The 26089-nt window shown below is 47.3% G+C and overlaps 2 protein-coding genes and 1 pseudogene across 2 annotated transcripts in view; 2 read left to right on the top strand and 1 right to left on the bottom strand.

Moving 5' to 3' along the window:
• Positions 1-26089, top strand: part of LOC141121752 (uncharacterized) — a 617570-nt gene that overhangs the window by 360652 nt on the left and 230829 nt on the right. The gene's annotated exons all lie outside the window — the stretch shown is intronic.
• The window catches only part of LOC141121739 (uncharacterized), a 473317-nt pseudogene that overhangs the window by 269084 nt on the left and 178144 nt on the right, over positions 1-26089 (bottom strand).
• LOC141121742 (uncharacterized) overlaps positions 1-26089 on the top strand; it is a 286488-nt gene that overhangs the window by 247220 nt on the left and 13179 nt on the right. Inside the window, exons 7-9 of the mRNA XM_073611451.1 lie at positions 14372-14599; positions 14677-14874; positions 14988-15129. Coding sequence (XP_073467552.1) covers positions 14372-14599; positions 14677-14874; positions 14988-15129 — 568 coding nt within the window. The remainder of the gene's footprint in view (positions 1-14371; positions 14600-14676; positions 14875-14987; positions 15130-26089) is intronic.

The following is a 26089-nucleotide window of genomic DNA, read 5'->3' as shown; positions in this document are numbered from 1 at the left end:
CGGAGGGTGTGGCGGTTGGCACTACAAAAACTCGGGATTCCACAGGTTCATTCCCACACCCCCCTTTGGTTCAACACACGCCTACCTGAGCTGTTGTCTATCCCAGACCCCGCGGTTTGGATACGTAGCTGGATCTTGTGCTCATGGCCATGTTGGCTTATATTATTTTTTATGTACCAAGCATAGGCCATCAAGGTTTATATCAGTACTATACTTTATGTCTTCACAGTTTTTGTATTACCAATGTTGTATAATATATGCAGCAACTTCAATTGATTTGTATTTGTTTGATAAAAAAAATTAAAAATATTGTTAAAAAAACAAAACATAACTCCCAAAATTGGTGAAGAAAATACAAAAATATATCAAAAATCATAAAAATATATATATATCAGTCCACTCATAATGAACATGTTAAACATAAATTGCAAGGATGTAATGTTTACATAGGAATGGTGGTGGAGATCTCTCCAAGTAAGAACACTTCCTCATATATGCTTATATAAATAAAGTAATTAATGTGAAAAAAGCTGTAAAACAATACAAAATACATAGACTGAGTCATCCACTTCAGCCATAAAGGCATTGTGATTCAAGATCTTCTAGATCACATAGAAGGAGGACTCATCGACATACGTCCCAACTTTTTGAGATGGGAATGCGGGACACCTATTAGCAAAAGTATGTAGGCATCAGACACAGCCCCTGCCACACCCCCTTAAAGGAGAATCATACAAAAAAAATGATTGGTTAAACCCACAAGTGCTTTTTTACCACTACTTTTCCTTTACACTGGCTGTTAAAATTTACAAATGCAGCAATTTAGAAATTGGATGAAAAATTTAGCACTGGGAAACAATTTTTGAAATATAAAAAGTGCATTTTATATACAACTATATAGATAAGACCAAAATGAGGAGGAAAGAGGGACAGAGGGACATTGTTCCAAATCAGGGACAGTCCCTTGAAATCAGGAACAGTTGGGAGCTATGCATCTGTGATTTCATACATCCAACAATCCTCAGAAGGGATCATGTAGGATGACAGGAAAGGCTCCTGACTGGTGAGATCCAACAGACACCCCAACTGTCCCCCATTTCAGCTGTGGCTCCCTGACACCCGCAAGTGCCGCGCAATATCCCAGCTGCAGGGCCGATTCTGGGCGGGTGCGCGGGGTGCACCAAGGGGCTGCAATACCGCTAGGCAAAACTAGGCAGTCACCTAGGGCACAGCCACAACCACTGGCTTACCTACTCTACATTGGGAGGAGAGAGGACACCTGATGCTTGTGAGTGTCTGTGCAGCTGTGCCTCATCCTCTACCCCTCCCCTACCCGGTGGCTATGTGACCAGTGGCATAGGATGGGGGGAGGCAGGCGGGGCACCGCTCTGGGGCTGGGTGCAGAATGTAATGGGGCGCTGTTGTACTGTCCCCAGTGTGATGGTTGTTTAGCCGGGCAAATAGGCGCAGCGCTAGTGGCACTACGGCAGCAATCCGCATCGCCCTTGGGGTGCTGGTGGGCATCCATCTCCACACACGGCAGTAATCAGCGATCCGAGGGCAGATAGGTGGGCGGATCTGAGAGAGCCCAGGATTCGGAAGAAGAGCTCATCCGGCACCACCTCTTCCTCCTAGACCCCGCCTCCCAAAGAGGCAAGAAGCAGCTGGGCAGGCACAGTGTACCGAACCCCGTGATTCCAGAGCAGCATAGATTGCTCAAACTTCCTCCGCTCTCTAACGTGAGGCCGAGAGCGAGGATTGTCCTCTAAGGACAGGCTGATTTGGGACACAGAGGACAGCCGAGAGCAGCTGACAGGATCAAAGGGGATCTTCACAAGAAGACAGACTGGCGTTGAATGGAAGGTACTGTACCATCACATCATCATCATACACACACAGGTCTGCAGACAGATTCTAGTACAATGGGACAAATGAGGGACTGCAGATGGGGACAGGGCTAGGGGTCTCACTCATCTCCCCTCCCGCTCCCCTCTCTCAACCCTCCCCTCTCTAAGCACCCCCTCTCTTTTAGCCCTTCCTCTCTCAGCCCCCCTTTCTCAGTCCTCCTCTCTCTCAGTCCCCCTCTCTCTCAGCCTTCCCCTCTCTTAGCCCCCTTCTCTCAGCTCCCCCTCAACCCCCTCTCTCAGCCCTCCCTCTCTCAGCCTCCCTCTCCCTCAGCCCTCTTCCCTTTCTCTCTCAACCACCCTCTCTCAGCCTCCCTCCCTCTCTCTACATCAGCCCCCTCTGTCTCTCAACCACCCTCTCTATCAGCCCCCCCTCTCTCTATCTCTCTCAGCCCCCCCTCTCTCAACCACCTCTCTCTCAACCACCTTATCTGTCAGCCCCCCTCCCTCTCTATCAGTCTCCCCTCTCTCAGCCCCCCTCTCTGTCCACCACCCTCTCTCTGAGCCCCCCATCTCTCTGTCAGTCATCCCCTTCTCACCCTCCCTCTCTCTCTCAGCCACCCTCTCTGTCAGCCTCCCCCTCTCTCAACCACCCTCTCTCTCTCTCAGCCTGCCCTCTCTCTCTTTCAGCCCCCTCTCTGTCCACCACTCTCTCTCTGAGCCCCCCTCTCTCTCAGCCCCCACCTCTCTGTCAGTCACTCCCCCCTCTCTGAGCCCCTCCCTCTCTCTCAGCCCCACTTCTCACTCTCTTTCAGCCCTCCTACCTGTTTCAAGCAGAAACACTGCACACCCTGACTCCATAGTTGCCAACATTGTAAAAAAAAATGTAGGGACACTTTTTTGGCTGTAGGCGGAGTCGCATTATAATTAGGGGCAGGGCATGCGTTTGTGGGTGGAACATAGTCAAAACATAAAAAATGTGCCACGCCGAAACTGGGCATGGTTTATGCAAAATAGTGGGTGTGGCTTAAATTGGCGTGGCTCAAAGGGGTGTGCTTAGAGTCTGAGATGAATAAGGGATGGAGAGGGAAAGGGGGAAAGGGGGGAGGGAGCGGGATGGAGGGACAGCAGCCCCAGTTCCTACACCACAATAGCAATATGTGTATTCCAGAGTTTAACAATCAGCAGATAAAGATACTCCAAACACCTGGTGTTAGCACTTCAATCATCCCGGCACCATGGTTGTTATGATGTCAGGATGATTGAAGCACATTATTTCTCTTATTACATTGTAATATAAAATTAAATCATTCAATTCACCATAATGCAGAGACAGTGGGAGCCCTGAGCGTGTCACCTGCCACGTCGCCTGCCACCAGATGCCATCAGGTGCCCCCAGCAGAGTCCGTCCTTACATCAGGTGCCCCCAGCGGAGTCCTTCCTTACATCAGGTGCCCCCATCAGCGGAGCCTTCCTCACATCTGTGTCCCCAGCAGCTGAGTCCTCCTTACATCTGGTGTCCCCATCAGCGGAGCCCCTCCTTACATCTGGTTCCCCATCAGCGGAGCCCCTCCTTACATCTGTGCCCCCATCAGCGTAGCCCCTCCTTACATCTGTGTCCCCATCAGTCCTCCTTACATCTGTGTCCCCATCAGTCCTCCTTACATCTGGTGTCCCCATCAGTCCTCCTTACATCTGGTGTCCCCATCAGCGGAGCCTTCCTTACATCTGTGACCCCATCAGTCCTCCTTACATCTGTGTCCCCATCAGTCCTCCTTACATCTGTGTCCCCATCAGTCTTCCTTACATCTGGTGTCCCCATCAGTCCTCCTTACATGTGGTGTCCCCATCAGTCCTCCTTACATCTGGTGTCCCCATAAGTCCTCCTTACATCTGGTGTCCCCATCAGTCCTCCTTACATGTGGTGTCCCTATCAGTCCTCCTTACATGTTGCGGTGTCCCCATCAGTCCTCCTTACATGTCGCGGTGTCCCCATCAGTCCTCCTTACATGTCGCGGTGTCCCCATCAGTCCAACCTTACATGTCGCGGTGTCCCCATCAGTCCTCCTTACATGTCGTGGTGTCCCCATCAGTCCTCCTTACATGTCGTGATGTCCCCATCAGTCCTCCTTACATGTCGTGGTGTCCCCATCAGTCCTCCTTACATGTTGCGGTGTCCCCATCAGTCCTCCTTACATGTTGTGGTGTCCCCATCAGTCCTCCTTACATGTCACGGTGTCCTCATCAGTCCTCCTTACATGTTGTGGTCTCCCCATCAGTCCTCCTTACATGTCGTGGTGTCCCCATCAGTCCTACTTACATGTCGTGGTGTCCCCATCACTCCTCCTTACATGTCGTGTGTCCCCATCAGTCCTCCTTACATCTGGTGTCCCCATAAGTCCTCCTTACATCTGGTGTCCCCATCAGTGCTTACACCTGGTGTGCCCATCAGTCCTCCTTACATGCCCGTGGTATCCCCATCAGTGGAGTTCTCCTCACATCAGCATTCCTCCCCAGCAGCGGGGCCGGCCTTACATCAATGTCCCCATTAGCAGAGTCCTCCTGTGTGTCCCTGGCAGCAGAGCCCTTCTTCATGCCGCATCTGTCGTATCCCCTTCAGCAGCAGCTAGTGCGTTTCCGGGTTTCTCTGTGTGTTCAGTGGAGAGGGGAGGGGCCTCCCCTCTCCACTGAACACAAGGTGATTAGTCCTCATGGCGGCAGCAGCAGCCATCTTCTTGTAGCCCGCCGGCTGTTTTTACTAAAACATTCCCGATTTTCCCCTGGACAAAAAGCGAAATCCTGGGAATTTAATCGGGACGAGCTCCGATCGTGATGAGGGTCCCAAAATTGGGATTGCCCCAGGAAAATCGGGACTGTTGGCAAGTATGCTGACCGTACCCCTATCTCAATCCTTAGGATCCTGATCCCCCAGGATAAGATTAGCAACATCCCTCAGGATATAACAGATGCCTTCCTATCTTTCTACCATGACCTTTATACTACTAGGGCCCACTACTCCAAGACACAACTCGACGAATACTTAACCCAAACAGCACTTCCTCAATTGTCGGACCAAGACCGCGATTAACTAGACGAACCTCCCTCTATGGAGGAGCTCTCCCTTGCAATTTCGCAGCTACCGACCCATAAGATGCCAGGCTTGGATGGTTTTCCAGTTGAATGGTATACACACTTTCAGCACCTCCTGGGTCCTATCCTACTCAATACATATAATGAGGCCTTGAAAGATGGAGCCCCTCCTTCCTCAATGAGAGAGGCACTAATCATTTTGATACTAAAACCTCGGAAAGATCCTCTTAAATGCGACTCCTATCGGCTGATATCCCTTATCAATGTAGATGTCAAAATTCTGACCAAAGTGCTGGCCAATCGTCTGAACAAAGTGGTTGCGAAATTGGTTGGGAGCGACCAGGGGGGCGTCATACCAGGCCGCTCAACTAGAATGAACATCTGTAGACTATTCCACAACCTGACTTACCCACATGACTGTTCGCCTACCCGTGTTGTTGTGTCACTGGACACCTGCGAAGCTTTCGACAGTGTGGAATGGCCTTATTTGGTTTGAGTATTACAACTATACAGGTTCGGCCCCCGACTAATAGCATGGATATGTCTCCTCTATAACTTACCACTAGCCCGCATACAAATTAATTCCCATGTCACTGAGACATTCCCAAATCACCAGAGGTACCAGGCAGGGATGTCCTTTATCACCCCTCTTATTTGCTCTGGCTATGGAACCCCTTGCTGTACGGATCCATAGCTCTCCATCAATTAAAGGCCTCCCCATAAATGATATAGAGGAGTGCATATCCCTATACGCAGAGGATACCCTAGTTTACCTAGCAGATCCCTGCGTCTCCCTCACCAACCTCTTAGCTGAAATTAAATACATTTGGTGACTTTTCCGGATTCCGAGTGAATTGGGACAAATCAATCCTTTTTCCCCTAGACCAAGCTACTATATCAGAGATTTGATCGGACTCTAAGCTACAAGTCACCACCTCCTTCAGGTACTTAGGAGTCAAAATTCAATTGCCATTATCCCTATACATAACCAATAACCTATGCCCCTTACTGCTCCAATTACAAACACAAACCAAACAGTGGAAGGATTTGCCCCTAGACCTCATGGGAAGAGCCAATATCCTTAAGATGATTTGCTTGCCTAAATTACTGTATGTCATAGCTAATTCCTCTTGTAGAATTCCCAAATCAATTTTTAAAAGTATTAACTCTATTTGTACTGCGTTCCTCTGGAATGGATGACCCCCTAGAGTTTCACTGAAGACACTGCTCCTTCAATTCCACATCGCTGGCTTGGCTTTCCCTAACTTCTACCTTTACTATCTAGCATCCCAGCTGGTTAATATTCACGATTGGCTTCACCCCAACTCTAATTATGCCTGTACCACTACTGAAGGAGCTATAGTCTCCTCATTTGAAACTCTCCATAACATTGTATATAGAGGATGCACACCACCTGTACCAGGCATGTCTGTTATATGCACCTCCCTCTCCCTGTTCCAAACTGTGGTAGCGAAGCTTTCCATTGACTCCTGGATGGTCTCTCCCAATAGTCCACTGTGGTTTAACCCTACTCTTAAGGAGTTATGCTCTATGCCTGACCCCAAAAAATGGACAACCAGGGGAATCAAGTACTTATGTCACATATATACCCCTCAAGGTTTCAAATCCTTCTTTCACATGCGTTTAGACTTTGACCTACCACGTACCTATCTATTTTACTATTACCAACTTAGAAATGCAGTATGAGCACAGTTTGGTTCTCTGGACAGTCCTCTTAGGACGCCTGACCTGGAAAAACTCCTGAGATCCCCGGACCAGACAAAATTCATTTCCACCTATTACTCGGCCTTCGTGGCAGACACCAACCCTAGACTTAAGACAGCACAAAAGAAATGGGACTCCCTAGATGTCCCTATTACAGAAGAAGACTAGTCTGAATTCTGTGACACATTTAAGACTTCTGTTATCATATCCAGTGATAGGGTAATCCAAATTAAAATCTTACACCATTCACACCTCACCCCGGCTAGAATGCATAAAATGGGAATATCCTCCTCTGCAGAATGCTTTGGGGATGTGGCCAAACAGCTCCACTGCTTCTGGACCTGCCCCATAGTACATGATTTCTGGTTGAACATAGGCTCCTTCATCTCCTCAGCACTGGGTCTCCCAAATATAGTCAACCCCAAGAATTGTCTTCTGGCCATCTTGGCGACCTCACTATTCCCTCTCAGGCCAAGAGACTGCTTCGTATCTTCTATTTTTATGCGAGGAAGTCCCTTTTACTGACATGGAAAGGATCAGAGACCCCACTTCGGAATGTCTGGTTAAAATTGGTTAATGAGTCCCTGTCTCTATACAAGCCTTTGATATCCGAAAGAGGAAAAAAAAAACATTCCACAAAATCTGGGGCAAATCATCTGCCATAATCAAAGATTTTACTGTGAAATTTGTATTGTACTACTACCCTGAACTTTGCCATGGTGATAATGTTTGGAACTATAGCACTTACCTCCCAAGATTGATACCCGTATTGGACATACTACTGCACTGCCTAGTGTCTATATGATGCACAATCCCCTTTGTTATAAGCTGGAATAGGAAAATTCTGTACTTTGTGTGAGGGTATTTTTTGTGTATGTATGTATGTCTGTTAAGAAAATGCAATAAAAAATATCTTTAAAAAAAAAGATAAGGCACTAAGTGCGTTCAGCTACAGAACCTGTATAATCAATATATGTTCACTTTTTATGAGATGAGGTGGCAACCCTTGTGCTGATCCTCCTTGAAGGGGTTAATCTACAGTAGGTGACCGCGATATTGTGTCAATCTCGCCGCAGTTATCGGCGAGATTTGACACCTGCGAGCCCCTTCGTGGCAGCCAGTGCCGAGATGGCTCGCTCATCGGGAAAGGAAAACATTTTTTTCCTTTCGCGATGAGTGACAGGCAGTGCTGACAGCTGTCTGGTATGAATCATGAGGGGGAATGCCGCGCCAAATTTTAAATGAAAAAAACGGCGTGGGTTCCCTCCCCAGGGGCATGTCACGGTCGCAGCATGCACAGGGGCTCTGGCGTCATAAGGGGGCGGGGTCACCACCTATATAAATGGCTCTGTAGCTCGCACACAGCATTCCAGCCGGAGAGAGCGTTGTGTCAACATCAGAAGAAGAGAAGAAGAGAAGAGAAGAAGAAGAGAAGACGGGACAAGACAGCGCAGCAGACCGGGTCCCCCTCTGGCAAAAGAGCTGGAAGAAGATAGCGGAGGGGCCCGGTAGAAGAGGCGGAACACCGGGAAAAGTCAGAAGAAGACCCCGGAGCTGCCTAATAAATTACTCTTAAAACCTATGTACTGTGTTTTTTTTTATTGACACTTTTTTCCCTAGGTGAATGGGTAGGGGTACCATGTACCCCATACTCATTCACATAGGGTGGGGGGCGGGATCTGGGGGCCCCCTTATTAAAGGGGGCTCCTGGATTCCGATAAGCCCTCCACCCGCAGACCCCGACAACCAACGGCCAGGGTTGTCGGGAAGAGGCCCTTGTCCTCATCAACATGGGGACAAGGTGCTTTGGGGTGGGGGGGCCCGCAGGGCGCCCGCTCTTCCCCAAGGCACCCACCCCCCCATGTTGAGGGCATGCGGCCTGGTACGTCCCAGGAGGGGGGACGCTCACTCGTCCCCACCCCCTTTCCTGACCGGCGGGGCTGCGTGGTCGGATAAGGGTCTGGTATGGATTTTGGGGGTGACCCCACGCCGATTTTTCGGCGTAGGGGGTTCCCCTTACAATCCATACCAGACCTAAGGGCCTGGTATGCCTCTAGGGGGGAACCCACGCCGGTTTTTCATTTAAAACTTGGCACAGCGTTCCCTCTCATGATTCATACCAGACAGCTGTCAGCACTGCCTGTCACTCATCGCAAAAGGAAAAAAAGTTTTCCTTTCCCGATGAGTGAGTTAGCGTGACATGCACAGTACACTGTTGCCGAGAACCAGCGCGATGGAATTGCGCTGAAAACACAATCTCGCGGTCAGGTACTGTAGGTCTCCACACTGTATATGTGTGTATCATCATCTGCTGGGGATAAAAGAGGTCACAGTGACTATGGAGGAAGAGGACGGACATGACGGGGGTGTGATGAACGAAGAGTGCAGAGAGAGAGAGCACACAGAGGCAAATTACCAGGAACCGTTTATTGGGGGACTCGGGGTACAGGCAGGAGGAGAATTAGTTCACAGAACAAACAATAGACACAGCAATGAAGAGGGATCCTCAGGGTGGCAATATAGGACATCAAAGGGGATGTAGTCCACAGGGCAAACAGAAGGCACATCAATGAAGAGTGAACCTTCGGGACAGCAATATGGGACAGCAAAGGGGTGATAATCCACAGGGCAGAGCAGTTTTGGTACAGCGGGGGTTAAAGTCCTTGGCACATGGGCAGAGCAGTGTTGGCACACCAGGGTAGCAAGACACAGTAGAAAGAAACATTCCTCCGGCTTGCAATGTAACACCACACAGATAGTCCACGTAGGATGGCCCAGCAGAAATGGGGATCCTGTACTGAGATCCAGGCAGGCAGGGCTAAGTCCAGAACAGGGTAGAGATCCAGGCAGGCAGGGCTAATCCCAGAACAGGACAGAGATCCAGGCAGACAGGGCTAAGTCCAGAACAGGGCAGATATCCGGAACGACAGGGATAGGGGATGGTAGCTTAAGCAGAGCAGGCAGGGTGAAGTACATGGGCCCATGGAGGGGGACTGGGAGGGTCTGACCACAGCTCATCAGCACAGACAATACAGAACTATATGTCCCAGGGTGCAGAGAGTAGCACCCAGTCCATACTGATCCATCAGACTCAGCAGTTCTAAGCACCTTCCAGTGAGGTCTGCAACCATCAGCTCCTCTCTGTGTCCATCATGGAAGGCGACTCTCACCAGACTGACCCCCTTCTTTGTGTTGTGAATTCAGCCAGAGACCTCACCTCAGATTCAGGTGGTGCCGAGGTGTCTGGCTCTATCCTGACACAATATACAATCATTTATGTGCTTCTTACTGAGGGAGCCTCATGTCCTCCCCCTGTGGGGACCCCGGAACTCAGAGCTCCTCCTCTTCATACACACTCAGGGCTCCGCCTCTTCATACACACTCAGGGCTCCGCCTCTTCATACACACTCAGAGCTCCGCCTCTTCATACACACTCAGAGCTCCGCCTCTTCATACACACTCAGGCCTCCGCCTCTTCATACACACTCAGAGCTCCGCCTCTTCATACGCACTCAGAGCTCCGCCTCTTCATACACACTCAGAGCTCCGCCTCTTCATACGCACTCAGAGCTCCGCCTCTTCATACGCACTCAGAGCTCCGCCTCTTCATACACACTCAGGGCTCCGCCTCTTCATACACACTCAAAGCTCCACCTCTTCATACACACTCAGAGCTCCGCCTTTTCATACACACTCAGGGCTCCGCCTCTTCATACACACTCAGAGCTCCGCCTCTTCATACACACTCAGAGCTCCGCTTCTTCATACACACTCAGAGCTCCGCCTCTTCATACACACTCAGAGCTCCGCCTCTTCATACACACTCAGAGCTCCACCTCTTCATACACACTCAGAGCTCCGCCTCTTCATACACACTCAGAGCTCCGCCTCTTCATACACACTCAGAGCTCCGCCTCTTCATACACACTCAGGGAGGAGAGAAAGGGGAAGGATATACAGTACATACACACACAGCACAAGGCCGTGTTCACACTATGAGATGTTTCTTGAGCTGCAGTTCCTCTGAGCTCCACAAGGTGGTGATCTCACCTCTACACAGTAAAAAAGTCTCTATGGAATACAGACAGGAAGTGATGTCAGATACAGACAGGAAGTGATGTCAGGTACAGACAGACATTCCATTTGGAAGGACGTGGAGAGGAGACGTGGCTGGATCTGGTGGCAGAGAAGGTAATATGTAGATTAACCCCTTCAGGGGGATCAGTTGATGATTAATATATTTTGCTTCCAAAGCTGGCCATACATGGTTCAGTTTTATCGATCATCCAGCGGGATGAGAGGAAAAACTGAAGTGATTCCCCCATCCACACATTGGAGGGGGATGGGGGAATCCTCCCCGCTGCACTATTGTATTCTGACAATGGGGGGCGCTCCTCCGCTCTCAGAATACACAGATCAGTGATGAAGCTATTGGCTGCAGCCGCTGATCGAGTGACTTTTATCTGGCAGTGACCACACATGGATGGAAATGTGACCGATCCCTGCTGAACCAGCTGAATTTCCATGTATCTACAGTGGGGATCCAAAGTTTGGGCACCCCAGGTAAAAATGTGTATTAATGTGCATAACGAAGCCAAGGAAAGATGGAAAAATCTCCAAATGGCATCAAATTACAGATTAGACATTCTTATAATATGTCAAAAAAAGTTGGATTTTATTTCCATCATTTACACTTTCAAAATTACAGAAAACAAAAAAAAAATGGCGTCTGCAAAAGTTTGGGCACCCTGCAGAGTTAATATCTTGTACTGCCCCCTTTGGCAAGTATCACAGCTTGTAAACACTTTTTGTAGCCAGCCAAGAGTCTTTCAATTCTTGTTTGAGGTATCTTTGCCCATTCTTCCTTACAAAAGGCTTCCAGTTCTTTGAGATTTCTGGGCTGTCTGTCACGCACTGCGCTTTTAAGGTCTATCCATAGATTTTCAATAATGTTGAGGTCAGGAGATTGTGAAGGGCATGGCAAAACCTTCAGTTTACGCCTCTTGATGTAATCCCCCGTGGATTTTGAGGTGTGTATCCATGTTGTAGAAGCCATCCTCTCTTTAACTTCAGCTTTTTCACAGATGGCATCAAGTTACCATCCAAAATTTGCTGAAATTTTATTGAATCCATTTTTCCTTCTACTCGTGAAATGTTCCCTGTGTCACTTGCTGCAATACAACCCCAAAGCATGATTGATTAACAGTTGGACAGAGGTTCTTTTCATTAAATTCTGTGACCTTTATTCTCCAAACGTACCTTTGCTCATTCCGGCCAAAAAATTCTATTTTAACCTCATTGGTCCACAGAAATTATTTCCAAAATGCCTCAGGCTTGTCTATATGTTCATTTGCAAAGTTCAAACGCTGATTTTTGTGGTGAGGACGTAGAAGAGGTTTTCTTCTGATGACTCTTCCATGAAGACCATATTTGTACAAGTATCTCTTTATAGTGGAATAGTGTAGCACAACTCCAGTGTCTGCCAGATCTTTCTGGAGGGATCGTGCAGTCAAACGTGGGTTTTGAATTGCTTTTCTCACAATCCTGCGAGCTGTTCTGTCTGATATTTTTCTTGGTCTTCCAGATCTTGCTTTAACTTCCACTGTTCCTGATGACTGCCATTTCTTAATTACATTCCAAACAGAGGATATTGACATCTGAAAACGCTTTGCTATCTTCTTATAGCCTTCTCCAGCTTTGTGAGCGTCAATTACGGTATTTTCAGTTTCAGTTTTCTAAACAACTGCTTAGAAGAACCCATGGTGCTGATTGTTGGGGCAAGGTCAGATGAGTCTGGCCATTTAAAAGCTTTGAGATTGACATCACCTGGTCTTCCCAGACGATGATTGAGAACAATCCATGATACTGGCAGGTCTCAGCTTTGCAAAGGGGGCAGTGCATGCTATAAATTCTGCAGGGTGCCCAAACTTTTGCAGACGCCATTTTTTTGTTTTCTGTCATTTTGAAAGTGTAAATGATGGAAATAAAATCTAACTTTTTTTGACATATAAGAATGTCTAATCTGTAATTTGATGCCATTTGGAGATATTTCCATCTTTCCTTGGCTTCGTTATGCACATTAATACACATTTTTACCTGGGGTGCCCAAACTTTCGATCCCCACTGTATGGTCACCATAAGTGACTTCCTCCCCCTCATCTCCTTCATTATGTAAGTCATGCTGAAATAATCTCCCATTGGCTGAGCAATATTCTCATTTGTCTCTGAGCTCCTTCTTGCTATTCCTCGTCCTGCCTGTTGTTTCCTTGGATTAATTTTCTGTGTAGTGACCCCGGCTTCATCTCTTGGATGCGCTCATCTGTTGCTTGTCCTGACCTTTATCCTGATTCCTGGATCTCCTCCTCATCTCTCCTCCATATCCTCTTACACAGCTTTTCTCCACACCTGCAGTGATCCTGGGGGGTGGAAACTTGGCACCAGCACACAGCAAAATCCATCCCCACCATTAGGAGCTCTGGAGAAAATTGTCTGCTATTTACACTCCGTTCCTCCGCACATCACATGAGAGCTTACTTTCACAGATTCCTGACAGATTTCTGTATGGTAAAGGTTAAAGTTCACTCTTCAGTTTAGGAGAGGTAGGACACACTCAGGAACAATGATTTGGTTTTCACAGGAGCCTCATATAGAGGACCCCTCAAATCTCCCCATCCAAATGTCCCTCCATCCAGAGTCTATATGTCCTATGACATCACACTGACCTCACAGCCCCTCCTCCCAATGTCCCTCCATCCAGAGTCTATATGTCCTATGACATCATACTGACCTCACAGCTCCTCCTCCCAATGCCCCTCTATCTGGCTTTTTTTCTGATGCTCTTAGGATGTGGGTGGACCCTTGGAATCCTCACTAGCAAAGTGGGACTGTTGGTCCTGCATTGTATGTAATGACATCAGAATGCCTGCTACAAGCTTTTAACCTGCATAGTGTTGGGGTCCTGTGTGGGTAAATTATACCTCAGTCTGAAGTGGGGCTTTAATAAAATGGAGACCTGAATGGTGAGGTGAGGAGGATTCTGGGAATATCATTTGATTTTGCTATTTGTGTTTATATCTAGAGTTTTCCTCCTCTGAGGTCTGGATATCATATGACATCACATTGCCTCCACCTCCCTCCCTGATAGAATAGAGAAATACAAAGAGGATTCTAGAAGTCACCAGAGAGATCATGGAGGAGAGGTGAGCGGTGCTGGGAATTCTGGGACATTATCCAGTAACAGACAAGGGATGTGTCTGGATGGTGACTGTATCATTGTGTGTGTCAGGTTCCTATAAGGTGTCAGGATGTCACTGTCTATTTCTCCATGGAGGAGTGGGAGTATTTAGAAGGACACAAGGATCTCTACAAGGAAGTCATAATGGACAATCAGCCACCCCTCACATCACCGGGTAAGAGGAGACTTTATTGTAAAGGAGAGAGCAGTACGGAGGCTCCACCTAGATCCCCCATCATCTGATAAACACATAGAAACAATGTATTCAGTCAGTGTGTGTGTTTCCTACAGATGGATCCAGTAATGGGAACCCACCAGAGAGATGTCCCCGTCCTCTGTATTCCTGGGATTCCACACAGGAAGGTCACACCATCCCTCACCATCATCAGGTAGATAAGGGACAATCACTGATAGCATCATTAGGATCTGTACATTATCTGCATTGTTACCATTGATGTCATTTTTATTATATATTCAGAGTGGAAACCTGAGAGAGTCTAAAGTTGAAGTTAAAGAAGAGATAAAAGAGGAGGATGATGAGGATGGGGTGATGGAGAAGTCAGAGTTTCTAAAAGAACACAAAGATCTGTATAAAGACACCATGGTGGAGTCTTCCAGCTACAGAAACCCATCAGAGAGATGTCCCCATCCTCTGTATTCCCGGGATTCCACACAGGAAGATCACACCATCTCTCACCACCATCAGGTAGATGATTGACAATTATTGGTAGATCTGATTTATACACAGCATGTTTGTTACAATGAATGTTTTATATCTTTCAGAGTGGAAACCTTGGGTATGATAATATTGATGTTAAAGAAAAGTATAAAGAGGAGTATGGAGTGATGGAGGAGTTTTCAGAAGGACACAAGGATATGATGGAGCCACCTAATACCAGGAACCCACCAGAGAGATGTCCCCGTCCTTTGTATTCCCGGGATTCCACACAGGAAGGTCACACCATCCCTCACTGTTACAAGGTTGGTGGGATGGAGCATCTAGAACATGGATGATGTGTGGATTTTTTATGTGATGTCACAAAAATAAATCCTATTGTTTACAGATGATATTCACTTTCATTTTCTTGATTTAGAGCGGAGATCCAATCGATATAGAATTTGAGGTTAAAGGAGAAGAAGAAGAGACGTATGTGAGGGATGATCAGCAGTCTATGGAGGAGGATGGAATAACGGGGACATTTATAGAGGAGGACACTCCTACAGAGATCAGCACAGGTGGGTCATTAACACTAAATACATTCCTCCACCCTACTGCTCACTGATTGGTCCAGAGTAGGGCAAGGACTGGGTGATAATCTTCCTTCTCTTTGTTGCAGACACAATTTATGTATCTAGACTGGATTTATGGAGATTCTAGGGTTCAGCTGGCAGCAAAATGTTCATTTTCACCATAGGCATTACTAGACCTAGGGACCTGTGTATGTGTTTTGGGTCTTCTGCTCCATAACCGGGTATGGCAAGATGTCTGACAGAACAATTCTCCCAGGATTACTTGCTCTGTTGTCTGCTGGCTGTGCCAGGTGGAGGGATATGTCTGTATAGTCTCAGACTCAAGTCCCTGAGTGCAGTCTCAGAAAATGGGAGTCAGCGGTGTGGGACCTCTGCAACTTGTCTCATGCAAACATTTACCGTATATACTCGAGTATAAGTCAAGGCCCCTAATTTACCACAAAAAACTGGGAAAAACTTATTGACCCGAGTATAAGACGAGGGTGAGAAATGCAGAAGCTACTGCAAGTGGAAAAAGAGGGTCAACAATGCCCATCTGCAGCTGCATTCCTCCCTGTGTCCTGTGCATGTACCCTGTCTCCTGTGCATGTGTCCTGTACATGTGTGCTGTGTCCTGTACATGTGTCCTGTACATGTGTATGTGTCCCTGTGTCCTATACAAGTGTCCTGTGTCCTGTACATGTGTATGTGTCCTGTACATGTATCTGTGTCCTGTGCAGCCTCCGTGTGGCGATCTCCATCCTCCGATCAGCGTGTGATAATACACTTCGGCGGCCATTCCACTGTTCAAAAGCCACGCCTCCTCAGCAGAAAACTCCATTTCCCAGCAGTCAGTGTACAGCCTAGCATGGACATTCTCTCATTCTCATACCACGGACGAGGATGAGAGAATGTCCGTGATAGGCTGTACACTGACTGCTGGGAAATAGAGTGTTCATCCTATCACAGACGAGGAGGAGGCGCAGCTTTTGAAAGCTGGAATAGCCTCTGAACGGTATTATCACATGCTGATCATGTAGGCAGACGGCGGTGACTCGAGTATAAGTCGAGGGGGGGCACTTTCAGCCCAAAAAAAGAGCTGAAAAGCTCGACTTATACTCGAGTATATATGGTAATCTTCCACTGATTACTGAATACCAATTAGGGATGAGATGAACACCCCCCCGGTTCGGTTTGCACCAGAACCTGCGAACGGACCGAAAGTTTGCGCAAACATAGACATTAAAGTCTATGGGACTCGAACGTTCGAAATCAAAAGTGCTAATTTTAAAGGCTAATTTGCATGGTATTGTCCTAAAAAGGGTTTGGGGACCCGGGTCCTGCCCCAGGGGACATGTATCAATGTAAAAAAAAGTTTTAAAAACAGCCGTTTTTTCGGGAGCAGTGATTTTAATGATGCTTAAAGTGAAAAAAAAAGTGAAATATTCATTTAAATATCGTACCTGGGGGTGTCTATAGTATGCCTGTAAAGTGGCACATGTTTCCCGTGCTTAGAACAGTCCCTGCACAAAATGACATTTTTAAAGGAATAAAAGTCACTTAAACCTGCTTGCGGCTTTAATGTAATGTCGGGTCCTGGCAATATGGATGAAAATCAGTGAGACAAACAGCATGGGTACCCTCCAGTCTATTACCAGGCCCTTTGGGTCTTGTTTGGATATTAAGGGGAACCCTGCACCCAAATTAAAAAAAGGAAAGGTGTGGGGCCACCAGGCCCTATAAGAACAGCAGTATACAGGCGGTGCAAACAAGACAGGGACTGTAGGTTTGTTGTTAAGTAGAATCTGTAATTTTGAACTGGTACATTTTTAAAGTGTAGCTCCAGCCAAAAAATCTATTTTAAGCTTTTTGGAAAACATAGGGAAGGGTTATCACCCCTGTGACATTTGTTTTGCTGTCTGTGCTCCTTCAGAAGATTTCACCTCACTTTCTGTCCCAATGACAAATGTTTTTTGAAAATGTGGGGTTTTTAGTGAAACAAGGATTGGTGATAAAGCATCAGTGGAAAGGAGAAAAGTTTTTCCCATATTAACTCTTACAGGAGAGAATTTCTCTTCCTAGGGGTAGATTTCATCTCACTTCCTGTTGTCTCCTTCCGTTTGCAAGTAGGAGTCATTTGTAAGTTGGATGTTTGAAAGTAGGGGCCTGCCCTATAAACTCTGCAGAAATTGGGGCCTTAGGTGTTGTTGTGGCCTCAACACTGTAAGCCCTCACAGGGCCCTGCTGTGAAATATTAGATCAAGAATTATAATTACATGCCCCTGTTGAACAGGGGCAGAAAAATTGGGCCTTTCGTGGTGGTGCTGGTGCCACAACACTAAAAGTCCTCACAGATACTCTTGGTGGGCGCAGAAATGGGCCCTGCTGTGAAATATTAGATCAAGAATTGTAATCACATGCCCCTGTTGAACAGGGGCAGAAAAATTGGGCCTTAGGCACTGGTGCCACAACACTGCAACCCCTCACACATACTCTAGTTGAGCGCAGCAATGAACCCTCCTGCAAAATATTGCATCAAAAATTGTAATTACCGTATATACTCGAGTATAAGCCAACCCGAATATAAGCCGAGGCGCCTAATTTTACCACAAAAAACTGGGAAAACTTATTGACTGGAGTATAAGCCTAGGCCTGGAAATTTGGGGTCTCTGGACCCAAAGGGTCCCGAAATGACATTGCTGCAGATGGACACAGTTGACCGACTTTGGGGCCCCGTATCTGGTTCAGAAAATGTCAAGTACTTTTCTGCTAGGAACCCCGAATTTGGTGTGAAAACCCAGTGGAACGAGCACTACAACATATCTAAAGCTGGGGTTCCTAGCACTAAGTGGCCCCGAGATATGGGGCCCCAAATTTGGTTCAGAAAATGTCAAGCACTTTTCTGCAGCAGAGAATGACATTTTCCGAACTGACTTTGGGGCCCAGTATCTCGGGGCCACTTGGTGCTAGGAACACCGGCTTTGTGGTATTAGTTCCACTGGGTTTGCACACCAAATTTGGGGTTCCTAGCACCAAGTGGCCCCGAGATACGGGGCCCCAAAGTCGGTTCGGAAAATGAAATTTTTTGCTGCAAAAAAGTGCTTGACTCGAGTATAAGCCGAGGGGGGCACTTTCAGCACAAAAAAATGTGCTGAAAAACTCGGCTTATACTCGAGTATATACGGTACACGCCCCTGTTAAACAGGGGCTGAAAAATTGGGCCGTAGCCACTGGTGGCGGGTGGTGCCCAGAACCAAAAATGTTCTTGCAAGCTATCAGCATGATCATTGAGGAGGAAGAGGATAATTACTCAGCATAACAGGATAGTCACTCAGCATCAGCATAGGCAGTCTTGAAGGGATCTGACATTTCAAAAAAAAATATTCGGTTACATCAGCATCAGGTGCTTGGTAGCTGGTGGTGATCCAAGACTGATTCATTTTTATGAAGGTCAGTCGATCGACTGAGTCGGTGGACAGGCGCACCCTGTGATCGGTTACAAAGCCTCCAGCAGCACTGAATGTGCATTCCGAAAGAACGCTGGATGCAGGACAGGCCAGTAGCTCAATTGCATCCATCCTCAAGACCCAGTAACCCAAAAGATTTTCGGTGGGAAAGGTGTCCAAGTCAGATCTTGCCCCTAGGTATTCCTGCACCATGTAAAACAGATGCTGGCGATGGTTGCTGGAACTGATCATACCTTGAGGCTGCGGACTAAAAAATTGTCTGAACGCATCGTCAGACGGCCACCTTCTCCACCGCTCCTTCTTTGACTGACTGAAGCCTCAGCAACACGTTGTCCAGGAACAGGAGTTTGTAACCTCCCAGTCTCTGGGAACGCGTTGTACAGACCTTTCTGCAAGGCCTCCCAAAGATGTTTCATCCTCTGCTCCCTCTGCGATGGCAAGATAAGGTCCGGAACCTTACCCTTGTAACGTGGATCAAGCAGGGTTGCCAGCCAGTATTGATCCTTCTCCTTGATACCACGAATACGAGGATCCTTTGCAGGATCAGGGAGGCCATGCAGCGTAGGTTTGCTGAGGCATTCGGTCTGGAGTCCTCTGGGTCACTAAGGAGGACATGATCCACAGCCACCTCCTCCCAGCCACGTACAAGTCCATGGGTTTCTTGGGACTGTAAATGATCCCTTGAAGACTGCTGCTGATGCTGAGTGCCAGGCTCCACCTCCATGTTGACACAATCCTCCTCGTCCTCTTCCTGTGTGATCGGCGGGCATGCAGGAACACTGTCAGGATAAAGGGGGCCTTGAGAGGTAAGGAAGTCCTCCTCTTCCTCTCTCTGTTCTGCCTCAAGTGCCCTGTCCATTATTACATGCAGCGTGTGCTCCAACAGGTGGACAAGGGGGACAGTGTCACTGATGCATGCACTGTCACTGCTCACCATCCACGTGGCCTCCTCAAATGGTGACAGGACAGTGCATGCATTCCTGATCATAGCCCACTGGCGTGGGGAAAAAAAACTAAGGTCCCCTGACCCTTTCCTGGTGCCATAGTCGCATAGGTACTCATTGATGGCCCTCTGCTGCGTGTGCAGCCACTGCAGCATGGCCAACGATGAGTTCCACCTGGTGGGCATTTCACAGATTAGGCGGTTCTTGGGCAGGTTAAATTCCTTTTGGAGGTCAGCCAGCCGAGCACTGGCATTATATGACCTGCGGAAATGCACACAGGCTTTCCTGGCCTGCCTCAGGACATCCTGTAAGCCCGGGTACCTGCACAAGAACCACTGCACCAAAAAGTTAAAGATGTGAGCCAAACAGGGCACATGGGTCAGTTGTCCCTGTCGGAGGGCGGAGAGGAGGTTGGTGCCATTGTCGCAAACCATGATACCTGCCTTAAGCTGGTGTGGCGTCAACCACATTTTTGCCTGCGTACTTGCGTAGCCCTTTGAACGCCTACAGAGCACCGCTGGTTCTGACGATAAATCAGCACAGGAAGAGACCATGGAGAAAGAAGAAGAGGAGGGGGTGGAGGAGAGAGGTGTGGCAGAATCACCACTAGTAGAATTTTGGAGACGTTGTAGCGGAACAACCTCCAACACTACTGCACCCTGTCCTGCATCCTTCCCAGCTGCCAGAAGAATCACCCAGTGCGTGGTGAAAGATAGGTAACGTCCCTGTCCATGCCTGCTGGACCATGAGTCAGCGGTAATATGCACCTTACCGCTGACCGCCCTGTTCAGCGAGGCCAAGACATTGTCTTCCACATGCCGGTAGAGAGCCGGAATCGCCTTCCATGAGAAAAAGTGCCGTTGAGGAACCACACATTCCACAAACTCACGGAAGGGGGCAGAGTCTACTAACTGAAAACGCAGTAGTTGAAATGCTAGCAATTTAGCCAAGCTAGCATTCAACCGGTGGGCATGTGGATGGCTGGGAGCGAGCTTCTTTCGGCAGTGCAGCAGCTGGGGCAGGGAAATTTGCCTGGCACTATTTGACATTGGTGTACCAATAGCAGATTGCCCGCAAGCACTTGGCTGTGACACACCTAATTCTACACCTTCATTCCTCTCAGTGCAGGTTTCAGAGAGGACTGAAGGTATAGTGGGGTTGGAGATCCCAGCTGATGAGGAGCAAGGAGAGGTCCGCTTTTTTCCTTGGTGTGGGTCTTTTAGGTACGCTTGCCAACGAACTGCATGGCAGGTCGACATATGTCTGGTCAAGCATGTGGTGCCAAAGTGGGTTTTGGCCACGCGAGATACGCTTGAGACATATGTTGCAAATAGCAGCAGTGGGATCTGATGCACTCGTCTCATAAAAGGCCCACACCAAAGAACTTTTGGAATAACATGCAGAGACAGCAGCACCCTGTACATGCGGAGCTCTGCAGTGTGATGCAGTCGGTGTGCTGCCCTTAAGCTGGAACCTGGAGGGCATCCTGCCTCGTTGGTGATGTGCCTCCTCCTCCTTTCTCTCCTATCAGGCACCCACATGGAGTCAGTGACCTCTTCATCCCCTCCCTCCTCATCACTGGAGCAAAGCTGGCAGTATGCTGCAGCTGGGGGAACATGACTGCCAGATTGCTGTCCTTCTTGAGCACCCCCTCTCTCTGGGCTCACGTTACTGCCTTCCTCTAGCTGGGTACCATCATTGGAGCCTTCAAAATGCTGGGCATCCTCCTGGAGCATGTACCCAACACTGTAGTCAAACAGTTCGGGGGACTCCTCAGGAGGACATGGTGGGGCTAGGGATGGAGTGACTGATGCCATTGAGCCGAGGGAAGAGGTCGCGTTGGCAGCTGCTTTGCCAGACAAAGTACCCTGAGCCTGGGTGAGAGAGGATGAGGACGGCTTGGTCATCCACTCGACCAAATCTTCCGCATGTTGCGGCTCAACACGGCCAGCTGCCAAAAAAAAGGACAAGCGTGTCCCATGGCCACGTTATCAGGAGACTAGTAGACCAGACTGTGTGGACTGCACAGAGAAGACCAGAAACACATGTATGTGAATGATGGTGTTTATTAACAAGTGATAAGTGAAAGGAATCCAAACAGTGCAAAAACCCACACAACAACCCACTACAAACAACAATATATATATATAAGTAAAATGGAGATACCGTAATCGTAAACAAGCCAAGCCAAGGTCATACACAGGGAAGTCAGCAGAAGGGTAAGGACGGGAAACTGAACAGGACAAGGAGAGGATGGATGGATGGGGTTCAGGGCAGGGATCCAAGGTAACCAGGAACAGAAGGGACAGGACTAGGAAGGCCTCAGGATAGGGATTGGATAAGATCAGGGAAAGGCAAATGCAGGCTCAAGGTCAAACAGGCAGCAAGGTCAGAACGCAGGGAGAGAGATACCAAGGCAAGCCTATGAGGGCTTGCCGGGTATTTATAAGGCTGTGGTAATTGACTTCAAGTCACACCTGAGCGCAGGGAATGTTGTCCGCTCCATACTGCCAGGATCCATCCGCTGGTGGACATCAGTACTGCGGCCAAGAGATGAAATGACACCAGCAGGGAAATATTCTCCTGACAGTTCAACACTGCCAGGAGACACCTGCTGGTGGACCCCAGCACTGCATGCCAAATGATATAACTTACCAGCGGATGGACCCTTTCCTGACACACGTGCTGATGAGGATGCACCGTCTCCATGACCAGCACTGTTGCCTCTAGACACAGAGCCTGCTTGCCCTCTTTTATTGGCTTGTGACTGTCTGCCTCTCCTTGTTGGCCTTCCAGACATACTAATGGCCTGCAGTGAGATGTAGCTGCAAAAGCTGGGATGTGTATATATATATATATATATATATATATATATATATATATATATATATATATATACTGATTATACTGCAGCTAGCAGAATCAACTGCCTGCCTGTAGTATTATTAGTATGAGAACACTAGCAGTTGACTTCAGGTAGCTTTAGGTGCACACTGTGCAGAGGACACAGTACACTAACTGTAAATACTGTAGCTGCCTGCCTGTGGTATTAATAGGAGCAGAACAACAGCAATTGTTTTCAGGTAGCTTTAGATGCACGCTGTGAAGATAACGCAGTACACTAACTGTAAATACCGCAGTTGCCTGCGGTACTAATAGGATCAGAAAAACACCACCAATTTTCTTCAGGTAGCTTTAGGTGCACACTGTGCAGAGGACACAGTACACTAACTGTAAATACTGCAGCTGGCTGCGGTACTAATGGGATCAGCAGAACACCACCAATTTTCTTCAGGTAGCTTTAGGTGCTCACTGTGCAGAGGACACACTACACTAACTTGTAAATACTGCAGCTGCCTGCGGTAATAATAGGATCAGACGAACACCACCAATTTTTTTCAGGTAGCTGTATGTGCACACTGTGCAGAGGACGCACTACACTAACTGTAAATACTGCCGCTGCCTGCGGTACTAATAGGATCAGAAGAACACCACCAATTTTCTTCAGGTAGCTTTAGGTGCACTCTGTGCAGAGGATGCACTACACTAACTGTAAATACTGCAGCTGCCTGCGGTACTAATAGGATCAGAAGAACACCACCAATTTTCTTCAGGTAGTTTTAGGTGCACACTGTGCAGAGGATGCACTACACTAACTTGTAAATACTGTAGCTGCCTGCGGTAATAATAGGATCAGACGAACACCACCAATTTTCTTTAGGTAGCTGTATGTGCGCACTGTGCAGAGGACGCACTACACTAACTGTAAATACTGCAGCTGCCTGTGGTACTAATAGGATCAGAAGAACACCACCAATTTTCTTCAGGTAGCTTTAGGTGCACACTGTGCAGAGGACGCACTACACTAACTGTAAATACTGCAGCTGCCTGCGGTACTAATAGGATCAGAAGAACACCACCAATTTTTTTCAGGTAGCTTTAGGTGAACACTGTGCAGAGGACGCACTACACTTATGCCCTGTACACACGGTCGGACATTCCGACGGATGTGTGATCGGAAATTCTGACCGTGTGTGGGCTCCATCGGACTTTTTCCATCGGAATTTCCGACACACAAAGTTTGAGAGCATGCTATAAAATTTCCCGACAACAAAATCTGATTCTTTAAATTCCGATCGTGTGTAGGCAAATCTGACGGACAAAGTGCCATGCATGCTCAGAATAAATGAAGAGACAAAAGCTATTGGCTATTGCCCCGTTTATAGTCCCGACATACGTGTTTTACGTCACCGCGTTCAGAACGATCGGATTTTCCGACAACTTTGTGTGACCGTGTGTATGCAAGACAAGTTTGAGCCAACATCCGCCGGAAAAAATCCATGGATTTTGTTGTCGGAATGTCCGATCAGTGTCCGACCATGTGTACGGGGCATAACTGTAAATACTGCAGCTACCTGCGGTACTAATAGGATCAGAAGAACACCACTAATTTTCTTCAGGTAGCTTTAGGTGCACACTGTGCAGAGGACACAGTATACTAACTGTAAATACTGTAGCTAATAGGACTAATAGGATCAGAAGAACACCAGCAATTTTCTTCAGGTAGCTGTATATATGTATATGTGTATATATATGTGTGTATATATATATATATATATATATATATATATATATATATATATATGTATATGTGTATGCATATATATACACAATACACTGTAAGTGCAGCTAACTGACTCGCCTGCCTACTCTATCTAACTTAAATCAAATGACTCTGTCTCTCTCTCTCTATCTCTCTCTCAACGCTGGAACACACTACACAGGGCCGACGTGCAGGTGGCCTTATATAGTGTGGGGCGTGTACTAAACCCCCTGAGCCATAATTGGCCAAATCCACCCTGGCTTTGGCCAATTACGGCTCTCTGTACAGATGGCGCTGTGATTGGCCAAGCATGCAGGTCATAGTGCATGCTTGGCCAATCATCAGCCAGCAATGCACTGTAATGCCGCAGTGAATTATGGGCCTTGACGCGCCTCTCAAATTTGACGCGAACGGCCCATAACGTTCGCAATTCGACGAACAACTGAACAGGCGATGTTCAAGTCGAACATGGGTTTAACTCGAACTCGAAGCTCATCCCTAATACCAATATTATGAGTCCTGACCCTTACACTGTATAATTTATATTGTACATTACATACCCCTAACCCCTGCACTATATACTCTATGTTGTACATTATATACGCCTGACTCCTGGACTATATACTCTATGCTGTACATTACATCATTATGATACTATATAGTCCTATCTTACATAGTATGTGAGATTGAAAAAAGACACTAGTCCATCAAGTCCAACCTATGTGTGTGATTATATGTCAGTATTATTGTATATCCCTGTATGTTGTGGTCGTTCAGGTGATTATCTAATAGTTTTTTGAAACTATCGATGTCCCCCGCTGAGACCACCACCTGTGGAAGGGAATTCCACATCCTTGCCACTCTTACAGTAAAGAACACTCTCCGTAGTTTACGGTTAAACCTGTTTTCTTCTAATTTTAAGGAGGGACCATGTGTCTTGTTAAACTCCCTTCCGCGAAAAAGTTTTCTCCCTATTGTGGGGTCACCAGTACAGTATTTGTATATTGAAATCATATCCCCTCTCAAGCGTCTCTTCTCCAGAGATAATAAGTTCAGTGCTCGCAACCTTTCCTCATAACTAATATCCTCCAGACCCTTTATTAGCTTTGTTGCCCTTCTTTGTACTCGCTTCATTTCCATTACATCCTTCCTGTGGACTGGTGCCCAGAACTGGACAGCATACTCCAGGTGCGGCCGGACCAGAGTCTTGTAGAGCGGGAGAATTATCGTTTTATCTCTGGAGTTGATCCCCTTTTTAATGCATGCCAATATTCTGTTTGCTTTGTTAGCAGCAGCTTGCATGCCATTGCTGAGCCTATCATTTACTAGGACCCCCAGGTCCTTTTCCATCCTAGATTCCCCCAGAGGTTCTCCCCCCAGTGTATAGATTGCATTCATATTTTTTTTCACCCAAATGCATTATTTTACATTTTTCTTCATTAAACCTCATTTGCCATGTAGTTTCCCACCCCATTCATATGTTCAGATCTTTTTGCAAGGTTTCCACATCCTGCCGAGAAGTTATTGCCATGCTTAGCTTAGTATCGTCCGCAAATAGAGATTGAACTGTTTACCCCATCCTCCAGATCGTTTATGAACAATTTAAATAGGATTGGTCCCAGGACAGAACCCTGGGGGGCCCCACTACCCACCCCTGACCATTTCGAGTACTCCCAATTTATCACCACCCTCTGAACACGCCCTTGTAGCCAGTTTTCAATCCATGTACTCACCCTATGGTCCATGCCAATGGACCTTATTTTGTACAGTAAACGTTTATGGGGAACTGTGTCAAATGCTTTTGCAAAATCCAGATACACCAGGTCTACGGGCCTTCCTTTATCTAGATGGCAAAAAATGTCCCAACAAAGGTACTATCTGTAGTATCTTATATAATAAGTTGTACATTACATAGTCCTGACTTATTTTGCACCCATTTCCTTCCAGCTGGA

Source organism: Aquarana catesbeiana, unplaced genomic scaffold (assembly GCF_042186555.1).
Source record: "Aquarana catesbeiana isolate 2022-GZ unplaced genomic scaffold, ASM4218655v1 unanchor229, whole genome shotgun sequence".
Lineage (NCBI taxonomy): Eukaryota > Metazoa > Chordata > Amphibia > Anura > Ranidae > Aquarana > Aquarana catesbeiana.
This window is presented reverse-complemented; position numbering and strand designations above follow the sequence as displayed.